Raw genomic sequence first — 13,459 nt, 5'->3', positions numbered from 1 at the left:
TTTATGGGTTGAACTATGTGAAACTGCCTGTACACGGCCTGTGTAAGCTATATAGCAATTCCATATGGTTCCATTAGTTTATTTGTATTAGCATCGGGTAAGGGCACTTTGATTCCTGATGCTTCATTAAAGTGAGTGGCAGTGCAGCTTAGTTCTGCTGATCTGTGGTTGAGCAGAACTGACATCCCAGAGGCTGAGGGATGGCATGCAATGGAAATTCTCGACAATAACAGAATTCTCCCTCTCTGTCTTTTTTTTTGTGTTTAGACAATGAAATTGTATGCTTCTTAAAAGTTCAAATAGCTGAAGCAATTAATTTACAAGATAAGAACTTAATGGCTCAACTTCAAGAAACAATGCGTTGCGTGTGCCGCTTTGATAACAGAACTTGCAGGAAACTGCTGGCCTCTATTGCCGAGGACTATAGGTATTTACCCCAGCCTCCTGCACCTGTCACCTGTCATCAAGGATCTTCTTCCCTGTCTTGATTTCACAAGTGAATCTAGGCTAACTGCAACATGCTGGACTGTGTTTATCTGGATGTAGATTTCCAAAGAACACATTTGTATATTTATCTGGAAATGCAGTTGTAAGTGGGCAGCTCTCCCCACTAACAGAGACGTGCACTGTCCTTCAGTTTTGCACTGAAGCAGGGTTAGCAGAGGTGAGGCCAGGATAATTAGGGCATCCTGCTCCTATTCTTGGGGGTGACCGGAAAAACGAATTCCCTGCAACAGGGAAGCAGGCGTAGGTCTAAAAATTGCTGCCCTCTGTCTGCTGCCGCCCTTTGCTAACAGTTCAGGAGAAGAGCGTCAGGGAGATTCTTGGGAGATAACCAGGCCCCCAGGCTTAGGGGATGGGCGCTCTAATGATTGTTACAATTAGACTGTAAGCAAATAATCGCTGATATGTTTAATGATCTAGTGCTATATTAACCTGTATTTTGTTGTTTTAGTCTTCTGTAGCAATCAGTTTCCTGTGAGGTGTGAGGTCTTACAGCATGGAGACCATGGGCCAATATAAAATAGATCAAGGATGCCTAGGGACTTAGTAACATGTAGTGAATTAGGTAGCTAAGTGGTTAGCCCAGTAGGTGTTATTCTTCACCAACACGAGCGGGCAGCATGATTAGTCCTCAAGACAGTTGTCTGCAGCCTGACATGATTAATTCATGTAGGGCTCTTCGTCTCCGAGGAAGTGTGCACTGTATGTATATGATGTCCTGCAAAGTCTATTTTCTTTTAGGAAAAGGGCACCCTATATTGCTTATCTCACTCGCTGCCGGCAAGGGCTGCAGACCACGCAGGCCCACCTGGAGAGGCTACTGCAGAGGGTGTTGCGGGACAAAGAGGTGGCCAATCGATACTTCACCACTGTCTGTGTGAGGTTGTTGCTTGAGAGCAAAGAAAAGAAGATCCGGGAATTCATTCACGGTAACGAAAGGCTTTTAGACTAAGCAGCTCTTCAGCCATGTGTTAGTGGGGAGATGCGGACATCTTTGTATTGCTTGTGTGAGCAGTTGCATGTCTAAGACTAGTAGTCCCTTAAATTCCCAGGTGTCTTATGGATTCTTAATCATTAAACCTTGATGTTGAACCAGTAAATGTCATTTTTATCATGGATCGAATATCTGTAGTTTATACAAAATTGGGAAAATTGGTTAAAGTTTTGGATCCACAAAATTCTTCTCATATTCAAAAACAAAGTATATCATTAAAATTTTTTTAGTTTTTACTCTTTAATATTTATTTTTAAAATTCCACTATAATTAATGTACAGTGTCGTCTTAGTTTTAGGTGTACAGTATAGTGATTCAGTACATTAGTCAAAGTATGTCATTTTTGTAACAAACCCCTTGCTCTTAAACTTTTGCATATTTCTTACGTTTCTCCCGATTTTAATGATTTGGCCACGTATTCTCCTAAAATAAACCCTACCCAGATACTTTTGGCTTTAAGTGCATAACATCTGCATAGCTAGTTATTAAAATGATTTCTGTAATTTCCTTTTTAAAATTATTCAGATAGTGTATTTAAAAAATTGTTATTTTGCATTGGAGACTTTCAGCAACTCACAGCAGCTGATGATAAAACTGCTCAGGTAGAAGATTTTCTGCAGTTCCTTTATGGTGCGATGGCCCAGGATGTCATATGGCAGAATGCGAGTGAAGAGCAGCTTCAGGACGCTCAGCTGGCCATCGAACGCAGTGTGATGAATCGGATTTTCAAGCTTGCTTTCTACCCTAACCAGGATGGGGACATACTTCGTGACCAGTGAGCACTCCCATGTTTACTGCACCCGGGTTGACTGCGTAGGGGTACATCAGCCATTCCCATGTCCACAGCAGCTGTGCTGAGACTTAGTGGGTGACGGTGAAGGCAGTGTGTGTTACCATTTTTCACCCATCTGATTCCAAGATCAGAAAGAAGGGTAACTCTGTTTTCAGGGCAGTGGGAATGAGGCCGGAGGGTGTCTCAGTTGCTGTGGCCTTTTGGAGGGCACCGCTGCTCTTCCAAACAAGCGTGTTCTCCCCTCCTTTCTCTTCCTTCAGATCTTGACTGCAGTGCTTCTTCCCTGGCCTTTCCGGCTGGGTCCTGTCCCTGGCAGGGCTCTCCTGGGCCTGTGTACCTTTTGTTAGCACTTGCCACCGTTGTGCTTTGACATTCCTCCGCCTGGTGCTACTGACATTTTGGGTCAGATAGTTTTTTGGTGTGGGAGGCTGCTGTGTGCCTTGTGGGATGTTTAGCAGCAGCCCTGGTCTGAACACACTAGATACCCGTAGTACCCCCTGCTGTGAGAACCAGAATGTCTCCAGGCACTGCCGAATGCCCCTCAGGGGGGCAGAATCACCCCCTTCTTGATCACCGCTGTGTGTGGTCGTCTGGTGAGCGCCGCTCTCCTCCACTGCGTCATCGGCTCCACAAGAGCAGGAACATCATGCTTTTTATTCACCACTCTCCCGCAGCATCATGCACAGTGCCTGACTTCCATATGCTCATTCTCTGTTTAGTAGGAAGGAAAAGCTCTACGTTTGGGTATGAAAAAATATCTGGAAATGTATGGTGTATGAATTATGTCTCAATAAAGCAGATTTAAAAAAATAATCCTAAAAAAAAAATTAATCCTGAAAAAAAAATACCTGGAGTGGTAACAGGGGTTATATTTTCAGTAATGAGACTAGGGATGATTTCATATTTTCACGTTTCCTTGTTTGCATTTTCTTGAGCACTGCTTTCCAACCCTGTTTCTCCCCCAAGCATGTTGAAGTGGCTTCTGTGCACCCCAGCAGTAACACTGGCTTACTGTGCCAGTGGCTCTCAAGGGGTCCATGTGATAGGACCTCGGGGTGACGCGTGAGTGATTTATAGAAGGATTCTTTCATGGAAGTGCTAAGATCTTGCGTATATGTTCAGTGAATGGGTTAGGATTGTTCCAGCCTGCCTCTCCCACTGGTTCATACTCTCAGAGATCTGCCCAGGCTTCTGTACTTACTTTGCCAAATGGGACCTGTTTTCTCTCCAGAGACCAGTTTTTGGCTTCCAGAATGGGGTAAGGAGTTAGGGACAGTCAAACTATTTACCTCAAAGAGTAGCTTTGAAGCAGATTATTCCTACGCCCTCCTCCATGGCATTTCTGCAGGTGTTACAGAGTGGACAGTTAACATAGTATTCTGGAAAGAACAGTAGAAACCAAGAAAGCTGGGTGTAGCCCCTGCTACTAATCTGTGTGTGACCTTAGGCAGATCCTTCACCTTTTTAAGCCTGATTATTTTCATCTCTGAAATGAGAGAGAGTTTTGAGTGTTCTCAAGAGCCCTTCTCGATCTAAACTTCTGTCATCTTTGGTTTCTGGCTTTTGATCCCTGTACTTCCTCTGTGCTCTGTACTAATTAGCACGTCCCCCGGTGGCTTCTGGGCTGGGCCTCCTCTCCTTTGTCCCTTGGAATGTGCTGTCCTCGGCTGGGAAGGAGGACTTCCCTCCTCTCCTTGTCTCCCCTCAGCTCACTTAGCATTTCTAAGCAGATCCTAAGTGTGAGACTCTTTTTGACAAGAGAATACTTAGAGCTAAGAGATACTCTCAACTGTAATTGTGATCTGTATTTCAAAATAAGTTTAAATGTTTTGAAAAAGCCAATTATGACTCTTTGTGTACCTTATTATCTGAAATATGTATTTACATATGTGTTTTGGGGGGTTTGCAGGGTTCTTCATGAACATATTCAGAGATTGTCTAAAGTAGTGACTGCAAATCACAGAGCTCTTCAGATACCAGAGGTAATGCACGTGTATACGGCACGGGTGGTCCTATTCCATACGCACGGAGACAGAACGTAATAAATTATAAAGCACAATTCGCATTAGCTGTAAGTCCCAACTGTGAAGTTCTCAAAGGTCCTAGGGTTAAAATTGCCTGGCACGGAACAGCACGTCAGCGGGGAGGTGAGGAGGAGGCTGCACTGAGGGCCCTGAAGCCACCCCGCCTCCCGCTGCCGTGCTCCCCATGGAGGTGTTCTCTTTGTTTGTTTTAGAGAGAGATCGTGATGAAGGGGATCCAAGGGAGAGAGAGAATCTTAAGCAGGCTCCGGATGCAGGGCTCTGTCTCACGACCCTGAGATCGTGACCTGAGCCGAAATCAAGAGTCGGACACTTAACCAACTGAACCACCCAGGCTCCCCCTCCATAGATGTTTTTATAGTCCTGTTTCTGCAGAAAAGTCCCATTTGAATAAGGGATCTGGTGACACTCCACAGAGTGTGACTACTGTTATTCCAGGGGAGGAAATTAAATCCGAATGTGACGTCACAATTACCTTGTAGTGTCATACAGTTTTATAAAATAATAGGAAAATTTCAGGTATTTGAGCTCTCTGGTTGTTTTATTAAAAGTCCCCACTAATGAAATATTGATTAGCATGAGTTTTTAAATTGTCTTTTGCCTTTTTGAATCTGTTCTTTTCTAGAGCTACTGCAACAAATGTACGTATTTTTAAATTGTTTTCTTTCAGAAGTAGCTTGTTTGTGCTTTTAGAATCAGCTACTACATGTAGAGAAGTTCCATTCTAGCTACTTAAGAAAGAGAAGTATTTGAAATTTTTTGAATTCTAGGTTGGGTGTTATCGTATGCCCTTTCCTCCATTAATGGATATCTGGGTTGCTTTATTCGAAAATGCAAATTATTTAGAAGTTTAAAAATTAAGCTTCAATCTTAGTGGGAGGGGAAGGAACAGCAATCTGGCTTTAGTGAAGAAAGGAAAAGGCACCAAGCTTGCCCTTCTGCTTCCTGACATGGAGGTTGCTATGGTGGCTTCCTGTGGTTGCTGTTAGATTCAAGATCTGTCTGTCTGTCTCTGGTCTCACTTAGGTTTATCTTCGGGAGGCCCCATGGCCATCTGCACAGTCGGAAATCAGGACAATAAGTGCTTACAAGACCCCCCGCGACAAAGTGCAGTGCATTCTGCGAATGTGCTCCACCATCATGAACCTCCTGAGCCTAGCCAATGAGGACTCCGTCCCTGGAGCAGATGACTTTGTCCCTGTTTTGGTATTTGTGTTGATAAAGGTGGGCCCCTCACTATTACTAATGAAGAGAGTTTATTTGGCATTTCTAAGCAGGGTGGTGCAGGTCTTCCCATGCTCCAGAGACCTCAGCTCTTCCCAGTCTCAAGCTCTGTGTTACCCAGAAAGAAAGTGTCTAATGTGAAGTTTGGTTCTATCCAGAAGTTAAAGTTTTCAGAAGAAAGAATAGCAGGACCAGATTGCTAGATGAACATTTCCAGCTGTTACGTGCCTGAGGTTCTTGGTTGGAGCTTGGTTGTAATTACTGAGTGAATGAATGAAGGAATGAATGAGGGCAAGGTCTTTTTGTTGTGCTTTTCCCATCTCCTTCCACATTGAATTCTTCCTAGTGCTTGTCACGTGAGGTATCAAGTCTCCCAAATACCTCTCTTCTCTTTTAGCCTCTTATTTTGTAATTGTGCCATATTATTTTATTTATTTTATTTTATTTTTAAAGATTTTATTTATTTGACAGAGATGGAGATAGAGCAGGAACACAAGCAGGGGGAGTGGGAGAGGGAGAAGCAGGCTTGAGCCTGATGTGGGACTTGATCCCAGGACCCTGAGATGATGACCTGAGCCGAAGGCAGACGCTTAACGACTGAGCCACCCAGGCACCTGTGCCATGTTATTTTAAAACGTACTGACATCTCTCTCTCTTTTTTTTAAGATTTATTTTATTTATTTTGGGGGGGGATGGAGGGAGGGGCAGAGGGAGAGGATCTCAAGCCGTCTCTGCACTGAGCACAGAGCCTGACATGGGGCTTGATCTCACAACCCTGAGATCATGACCTGAGCCAAAATCAAGAGTTGGACACTCAACCGACAGAGCCACCCAGGCGCCCCCCCCCCCCCCCCCCCCGTATTTGTGGTATTTCTGCAGTCTGAACTCTTAGCTCCATCAACAACCCATAGGATCCGTGTGCGGTCAGCCTTCATAACTCCTGCTGCTGGCCTCACTCTCCTCTCTTCCACATGTGGTGTGACTAGTTCTTGTGCAGAGTCCGTTTGAACGTGTTCCGAGGCAAAGGCCTTAGCTTCTCCCAACCACTTAAAACACCTGTGTCCATCCTTTCCCCCTTAAGAAAGTCAAAAAGCAGTGGATGTTCTGTGTTACCTCTGGCAACAGAGGGCATGTTCTCTTTTTAGTTTTTTTCTTTCTCAGCTGATTCTGCCCGGACTTCTAACTCACTTGGCGTATAGCATTTATTTCCTTATCTAACATTTTGGAATCCTGGGATGTTGAGGAGGTCTGCTAGGATGAGTTCAGCCTCCTTAGGGACCAGCAAGCTTCAGTGACTTATAAGGATGGAAAGCTCTAGATAGCTAGATAGTTCAGCTGGCCCTAGAACCCAAGTTGCCTTTCCAGTATACTGTTGTTGCTCGTAGTGGCTAGGGTTTATAAATCGCTTCCAGAGAAGAATTTGGGCATTATTTTCAAAAAGGACTGGTAGCTTTTCCACAGAAAAACATTTGAAGATGCTAACTTAGATGATTTTTGCAGAGCTCTACATCTGAGTATTTGACTCTCTTATTTTTCACTTCTCTAGGCAAATCCGCCCTGCTTGCTGTCCACTGTCCAGTATATCAGTAGCTTTTATGCCAGCTGTCTGTCTGGGGAGGAATCCTATTGGTGGATGCAGTTCACAGCAGCAGTGGAGTTCATTAAAACTATCGACGACCGAAAGTGACCAAGACCAAGGCCCACCAAGGCCGCAGACTGTTAGGCGGGCAAACAGATCTCTTAGAAAATGTGCCAGCTGCTTGGAAGGCTGAAGATTGTTTTTGTATCATATTGTACAGTATTCAGACATTTTAAAACAGATCTTTACTAAACAGATTAATGAGCTAACAAGCAGGTTCTCTTTTCTTTGGGTTCTTTTCCTTTCTGTTGCGTATTTGGTTATTTTCTTGTCCCAAGTAGAGAATTAGTACTGCAAAAAGGGACCACATTTTTCAGGTATTTTGAAATATTAAAAAACAGAACAAAATCTAGAAAACTCCTAGATCTCCATTCATGGATACCCATTCTTTCCTTTTATTTAAAAAAATAAAAAGAACAGTACACCTCTTTTTAGATGCTGTCTAATCTTACATGCATCTAATGGAAGGAGAATACCAGTTGCACTGAGAATTATAATGGTGGTGACATTAGTGGCATTATCTATAAATATACTCACCTAGATTGAAAAGCTAAGAAGGAAATGTAAATATAATATATATTTATATTTGATGTAATATGGACATCTTCAGATTCTAATAAACAAGGAATATTGCTGATAGTAGGTTGTGACGTACCCTCTTGTGAAATGGTTTCCTGGACAAAGTTTAAGCTGAGCTTAAAAGCAACAAACAAATACACAGAAATATTAATTAAAGAGGAAAACAGTTTCTTGAACTTTCTAGGTGTGGAGTTTGATGCACAAGGCTGCCTTTGATGAGGGGTATAACCATCACTTAGACATTCCTCACCACGGACGTCTTTGAGCCTGCAGGAGGAAGGAGGTAGACCCTTTAATCGCCATGCATTGTGTACAAAGGAACAGTAGACACCTGATACGTTACTGTGGTACTTCTTATCTGAAATACTGAATACAGTGTAGAAACCCCAAACAGAACTCCTTTCAAACCTTTGATTGTAATATATTTTTGATGATTATTCACATTGAATGACAGACCAGGAATTCAGTGAATGTCATTTTTTTTAAAAACTAATTTGTATTGTCTGCTCTAGTGATACAAGTTTTACTAGTGATAAACTATTTTAATCAACCATATTATTCTTATGGAAAAAAAATCTATTTTGGCAGGTTTCTGTGCCTTTATTTCCCTCTTCTGAACAAAAGTCTATGTTTCAGTATTTTGGTTTGATTGTATATTGATAATCAGGAGTGGGTTTTGGTGTCTGAGAAATTGGCCAAGGAGGCACACCAAAGCTTCAAGCACAAGTCTTGTACATAAGTCATGACTGACTGGTTTCACTTTGTATGTTTCCTAAACATGGTGAGCTGCTTTTATAACACACCCGGTCCCATACTTTGAGTCCCTTGTTGCGGGCAGCATTTCTAGGCATTTTTAAGGGAACTGTGACAAACAACCTTGAGCAGATGAATACAGAGGCTGTCTTCTTCTCTCCAAGACCTCTGTGTTTAATTGTGCCTAAAGAGGCCGGATTTTCTTTATGCCTCCACCTCTTCTCATTCATTTATTTTAAAATACCAAAATAACAAGTTGCATAGGAGTGTGGGATGTGGTTTCTGTCTTTTAGGGAGAGATCAGAATTAAACTAGTACTACAAAATGTCCTTTGGAATGTTAGGTCAAGCAATCTGTGGAGTCCTGCACTTCATGGGTTGTAACTGTCAAACTTGCCTAGGTATTTAGATTGTCAAATCCTGTCCTAAACACTTTACAGAGACTAACAGTCTGACACGATTTCTAAGACCCGAGGGGGAGTCCATTTACTTCAGCATTTGATTCAATAAATGTTAAGTCAGTAGAAGACTTGGAATAGTTGGAATGCATTATTACGGAACTTCATAGAGATTTTTTTTCTCCAAATGGTGTTACATCTCTGCTGTGTTATCACTGTGGAAATAGATGAGAAGCTGTGGACGTGGCACAGGGCTCTTTCCTGGGGAGGAGAAGGTGGTGAGTTGGGGGATTTCGGGCTGCGCTGGAGGCAGGAGGTAAGAGCTGAGCGGCGCTAGAGCCAGTGGTGAGGGTAGAAGCCCACAGACCTGGCACCAGACGACACCGGAGATTGGCAGGGGCTTGAGTCTCGCCTCAGGTGCTGGCAGGGCAGCGCAGCCCCGCTGTTTAAGGAGCAGCGAAGTTTCCCGCTGGAAACCCGGTTAGGAGCACGGACAAACCAGCATTCACTGTTGCCGGTTTCATGTGGCATCATGACTCATTACAGTGCCGATCTCTGAATAGAGGAATTGGTAACGCATGGCCATGGTAGGGCGTGAGACAGCCAGCGATTGGATTTCGCTCCTTCAGGAAGGAGGAATAGTTGTTCCTCGGTTCTTACCACACTTCCTCCCAGTACCTGTTTTGTATGAAGGATTAGTGCAAAAGTGTAAAATCACCCACAGGAGACATTCAGTAGCCACTGATTCTTACATGGAATTTGCAGCGATAATGAATGTTAAATGGAGAGAGAGTGGCTCAGTTCACTGAAATCTTATGCAGTTAACTTCTCTAATGAGAAATGAGTTTGTATTTTGTATTAATATTCTGCTTCTGGAGACAGGTAATAGGAGTACAGATTGAAGATTGTGTTTCCTTGTGAAATTATTTTTTATTAAAACCTGGTAAATGTTTTGTTTACTTTCTCTACTTTAGTTCACATCTCAGCCACAGTAATTGCTTTTTTCTGATTTTTCTTTTAAAAACCTGCTGATGAAAGCCTTTTTTTAATACAGATATTAAATCGCTGTAGTAAGAGAATTAGGCTTTGTGAGGGATTGAAAATAGACGTGTTGCATGGTTTTTCTTTTCCTGTTGTGTCCTGGAAGCCTTTGTCTAACACGGACTTTCAGTATACGTGTTGCTGAGGTGCATGAGCAAGAGAACAGAAACCGGGCCCAGACAGTGGCCAGGCTGTGCTGAGACCCTGTAGCCGACTGTGCATGCCCATCCAGCACCTCTGTCGAGTCACCTGCCATAGGGATTCCAATTTGGGCCGAGTAAAGGTCGACTACATAATTAAAATGGGGGAGACTAAACTTAAAGATTCCTTTCTCTGATGTGACTGGGTTGTGGAAAGGGGAAGTTGGACCACACTTGCTCAAAATTATTAGTGGATTACATAGAAGTGATAGAAATGTAGTGGGGTTAGCTTCCTCCATGTGTGTCTTAGACTTTCTCTTCCTGTGTCTCCATTCTCGCTTTATTTCTTTAAGGAGAAGTCTGTATTTGTTGTCTTTTTAGTTCTTTTAAGTCTAGTGGATGTATTCTGTATGCGATTGCCATCATTGGGGGGCGGATCAGAAACAATCTTGTTGAAGCTCAAAGAATTTTTAGTAGGTTAACAGTGATGAGACATTTGAAATATTTTGAATGCCAAAATGCTTGAGAACTTTGCCAGATTAATACTTAATATATTTTAGAATGTAGGTTACCCAAGAAGTAGGATGACCAGAAATAGCTTTATTCCTCCTGAGAACACTCGGAGAAAGGAAAACATAGTTTGCTTCAGTGTCATGGTTGGTGTGGAGTCACCGTGGAGCTGGTGTGTCCCACAGGCCTGCGCTCAGCAAAGGTTAAGTTCAAGAGGGAGGAAGTCCTCTCTACCGGGTTCATGGCAGATAGTGTGGGCAGCGGCCACACGCCTTAAGAATTCACCTCTGCTGAGCTGATACTCTGTCTTGTTTACCGTATTCTTGTGCTTCACCTGTATTACAAAGCGTTGTACTGCCTCTCCTCTTGAAACTGATAAAACCTTCTCTAAGCCTCAGTTAATGAGCTTGCACAATCTTGTATATGTACAGGAAACTCCTCCTGTCTTCTAATGTGATGACTAATGTATCATTCTGTAAAGCTGATTAAAAAGGGAGAGCAGTTGAATTCACTGGATTTTATGTTTCCATCATCTATTTTATATGCAGAAGCAGTTCTGAAAGTTTCTTTGACTTCAAATATTACTAATTTCTCCATGAATTCACACTTGTCTTTTTTGCCTGAACGTCTAAGGATATTTGTTAAGTGTGGTTCGGGAAGGAATGAGCATGAACTCGCGGTTACTAAGGCGATGGTGAACATTTACTGGTTCCACACAGTTTGTATCTGACTCTTGTATTTGGTAGCTACTCATCAGCCTTAGTTCTGCGAACGGAAGTCCCCATCACGGTATTCACTGAAGCCTTTATTAATCTTTTCAGCTGAGGGGAGGTGCTATCAGACAAGGAGCCCTTGTCACAAGCTCACTCTGCAGGCCTCCCTCACTGGTGGAAAGGTGCTTCCCCTGTATTGATTGCACTTCATTTAGAAGGAAACATTAAAAATTTTGATTAGGGCTCCATTTTCATTCAGTCTGTTCAATATTAAAGTCAATGCTATCACTTGCCTAAAACTGAAAATAGAATCCAACTTTTCTTGCCAACTTGGCATTACCTATGTGCTTGGACTCCTGTTAACGTTTTACGCACTCAACCCCTGTCTCCCAGGAGGCGGCTCTGTAGCCTTTCCCGAAGGATGTTGAGCTGTGTCACTGTTGAGCTAGGCCTCCCTGTAGTGCTGCCTGTAAGATGTGTCACGATCCTGAGAAGCGAGATCATTTCTCAGAAGTGCTTCTTGGCTATAAATGTGTCCTCTGCCTAGAGATGTAAGGATTCATTAAAGAGCTTTTGCTTCAGTCATTTCATTCCAGAAGAATCCTTTTCCATCTTCTTGGGGTACCAAAATGCAGTACATAGACTTTAAAAAAAAAATTGACCAAAGAGACCAGAAAAATCTCTGGCTGTGGGGATCCTGAAAACATCTTCCACATGTGGGAATAGCTCTCAGTTCCAAGTCATTGAACTTGTTGTAGATGCCGAACATGAAAACCACAGTAGACTTATTTCTGTTAACTAGGAATTCAGCATATTGCTGGCCAAAACCATTAAATTTTATGTTCCTGTGAAAAGAGTATCTGATGTGATTTTTTTAAAGTCATCGCTATGCCCGACGGGCTTGACCTCACGACCCTGGGATCAAGAGTTGCATGCTCCACTGACTGAGCCAGCCAGGCACCCCTTCTGATGTGATTTTTAAAAACAGGACATTTTCACCTCAGCTTTCCTTGCCCCTCTTAATTTGTAGGTTTGACAGAAATTTTGTAACCAGGGCTGTTGAATCAGATATGTAGCCACTGATGTTTCTTAGTCATTCCTGGGGAATTCAGTCAGGGGATCTGTCCTGACTCTGACCAAATGAATTATAATCTCCAGGAGTGGGACCCAAAATTGTGCCTTAGGGAGTTCTGTAAACCATTGTTTTCCAAACTTCCCTCTTGAGAATCATCTGGTACTCTTGTTTGTAAATCTGAATTTACTGAGGTTGGAACCAGGCATCTTTACATCCTTTACATCCTGGCTCGAGGCTATCTGGGCTAGAGAGTCAGGAGAAGACCAAAGATTAAATTTTAAAAGAAACACAGAAGCCACCTTTCAAAGACCTGTATTACAGGTACTTGATCAGTGTTGCAGACGTGAGTCTGGAAAAGTTGGCAGCTTGGTTCTCGGAAGATCTCTGAATCATGTGCATTTACCAGGGCAAGTGGTCAGGACCCCGTCATGAGACAGGTGGAAGAAAACACCCAGTCACAGCATTTTCTCCAGCAACAGATGAGATGTGGCAATGAGGGAATAGTGAAGCATACAAGGGGGTGATGTCAGTCAAAAGATGACATAGCACGGTATATCGTTTTTCCAGGCGGGTCTCAGAGATGGGGCCTGTGGGCATATGAAGAAGGGTCTTGAATTTATGGGGAAGGGGAAGTAGACTATGGTGAACTCACAGATACAAACAGTGGAAGGTGACCAGCAACCACAGTCCTAGCTGATAACATTTTATTTCTGAGGGACCAAACAAAGGCATGGGATGGGTGATTCTTTTTTTTTTTTTTAAGATTTTATTTATTCATTTGAGACACAGAGAGAGAATGAGCAGGGAGAGAGGGAGAGGGAGAAGCAGGCTCCTCGCTGAGCCAGGAGCCCAACGTGGGGCTCGGTCCCAGGTCCCTGGGATCATGACCTGAGCTGAAGACAGACGCTTAACCATCTGAGCCACCCAGGCGCCCCTGGACGATTCTTATTTGGCTGTCGTGTGGTAGTCTTATTTCCAAATCATATACAGTCTTTATAATTTTTAATAATTAAAAGTATCTTCTATAAAAACAAAAATGAGTCCTCCAGGTGACG

General features: G+C 43.0%; 1 protein-coding gene and 1 pseudogene across 6 annotated transcripts in view; both read left to right on the top strand.

Annotated features, from left to right (window-relative positions):
* GAPVD1 (GTPase activating protein and VPS9 domains 1) overlaps window positions 1-7,838 on the top strand; it is a 75,163-nt gene extending 67,325 nt beyond the window's left edge. For 3 of the 6 annotated variants that reach the window (XM_027614545.2, XM_027614544.2, XM_027614540.2), the window contains 6 exons: window positions 268-427; window positions 1,246-1,433; window positions 2,060-2,273; window positions 4,201-4,273; window positions 5,360-5,557; window positions 7,104-7,838. In XM_027614545.2, the coding sequence (XP_027470346.1) occupies window positions 268-427; window positions 1,246-1,433; window positions 2,060-2,273; window positions 4,201-4,273; window positions 5,360-5,557; window positions 7,104-7,244 (974 nt within the window). In that variant the 3' untranslated portion in view covers window positions 7,245-7,838. Of the gene's footprint in view, window positions 1-267; window positions 428-1,245; window positions 1,434-2,059; window positions 2,274-4,200; window positions 4,274-4,527; window positions 4,852-5,359; window positions 5,558-7,103 lie in introns of those variants that run through there. The other 3 variants (XM_027614542.2, XM_027614543.2, XM_027614546.2) reach the window with 2 other exon arrangements.
* A 1,665-nt stretch (window positions 7,839-9,503) lies between these two features.
* On the top strand, window positions 9,504-13,147 carry LOC113934188 (annotated as a pseudogene).
* The last annotated feature ends 312 nt before the right edge of the window (window positions 13,148-13,459 follow it).

Source organism: Zalophus californianus, chromosome 13 (genome assembly GCF_009762305.2).
Source record: "Zalophus californianus isolate mZalCal1 chromosome 13, mZalCal1.pri.v2, whole genome shotgun sequence".
NCBI classification, from domain to species: Eukaryota; Metazoa; Chordata; class Mammalia; order Carnivora; family Otariidae; genus Zalophus; species Zalophus californianus.
This window is presented reverse-complemented; position numbering and strand designations above follow the sequence as displayed.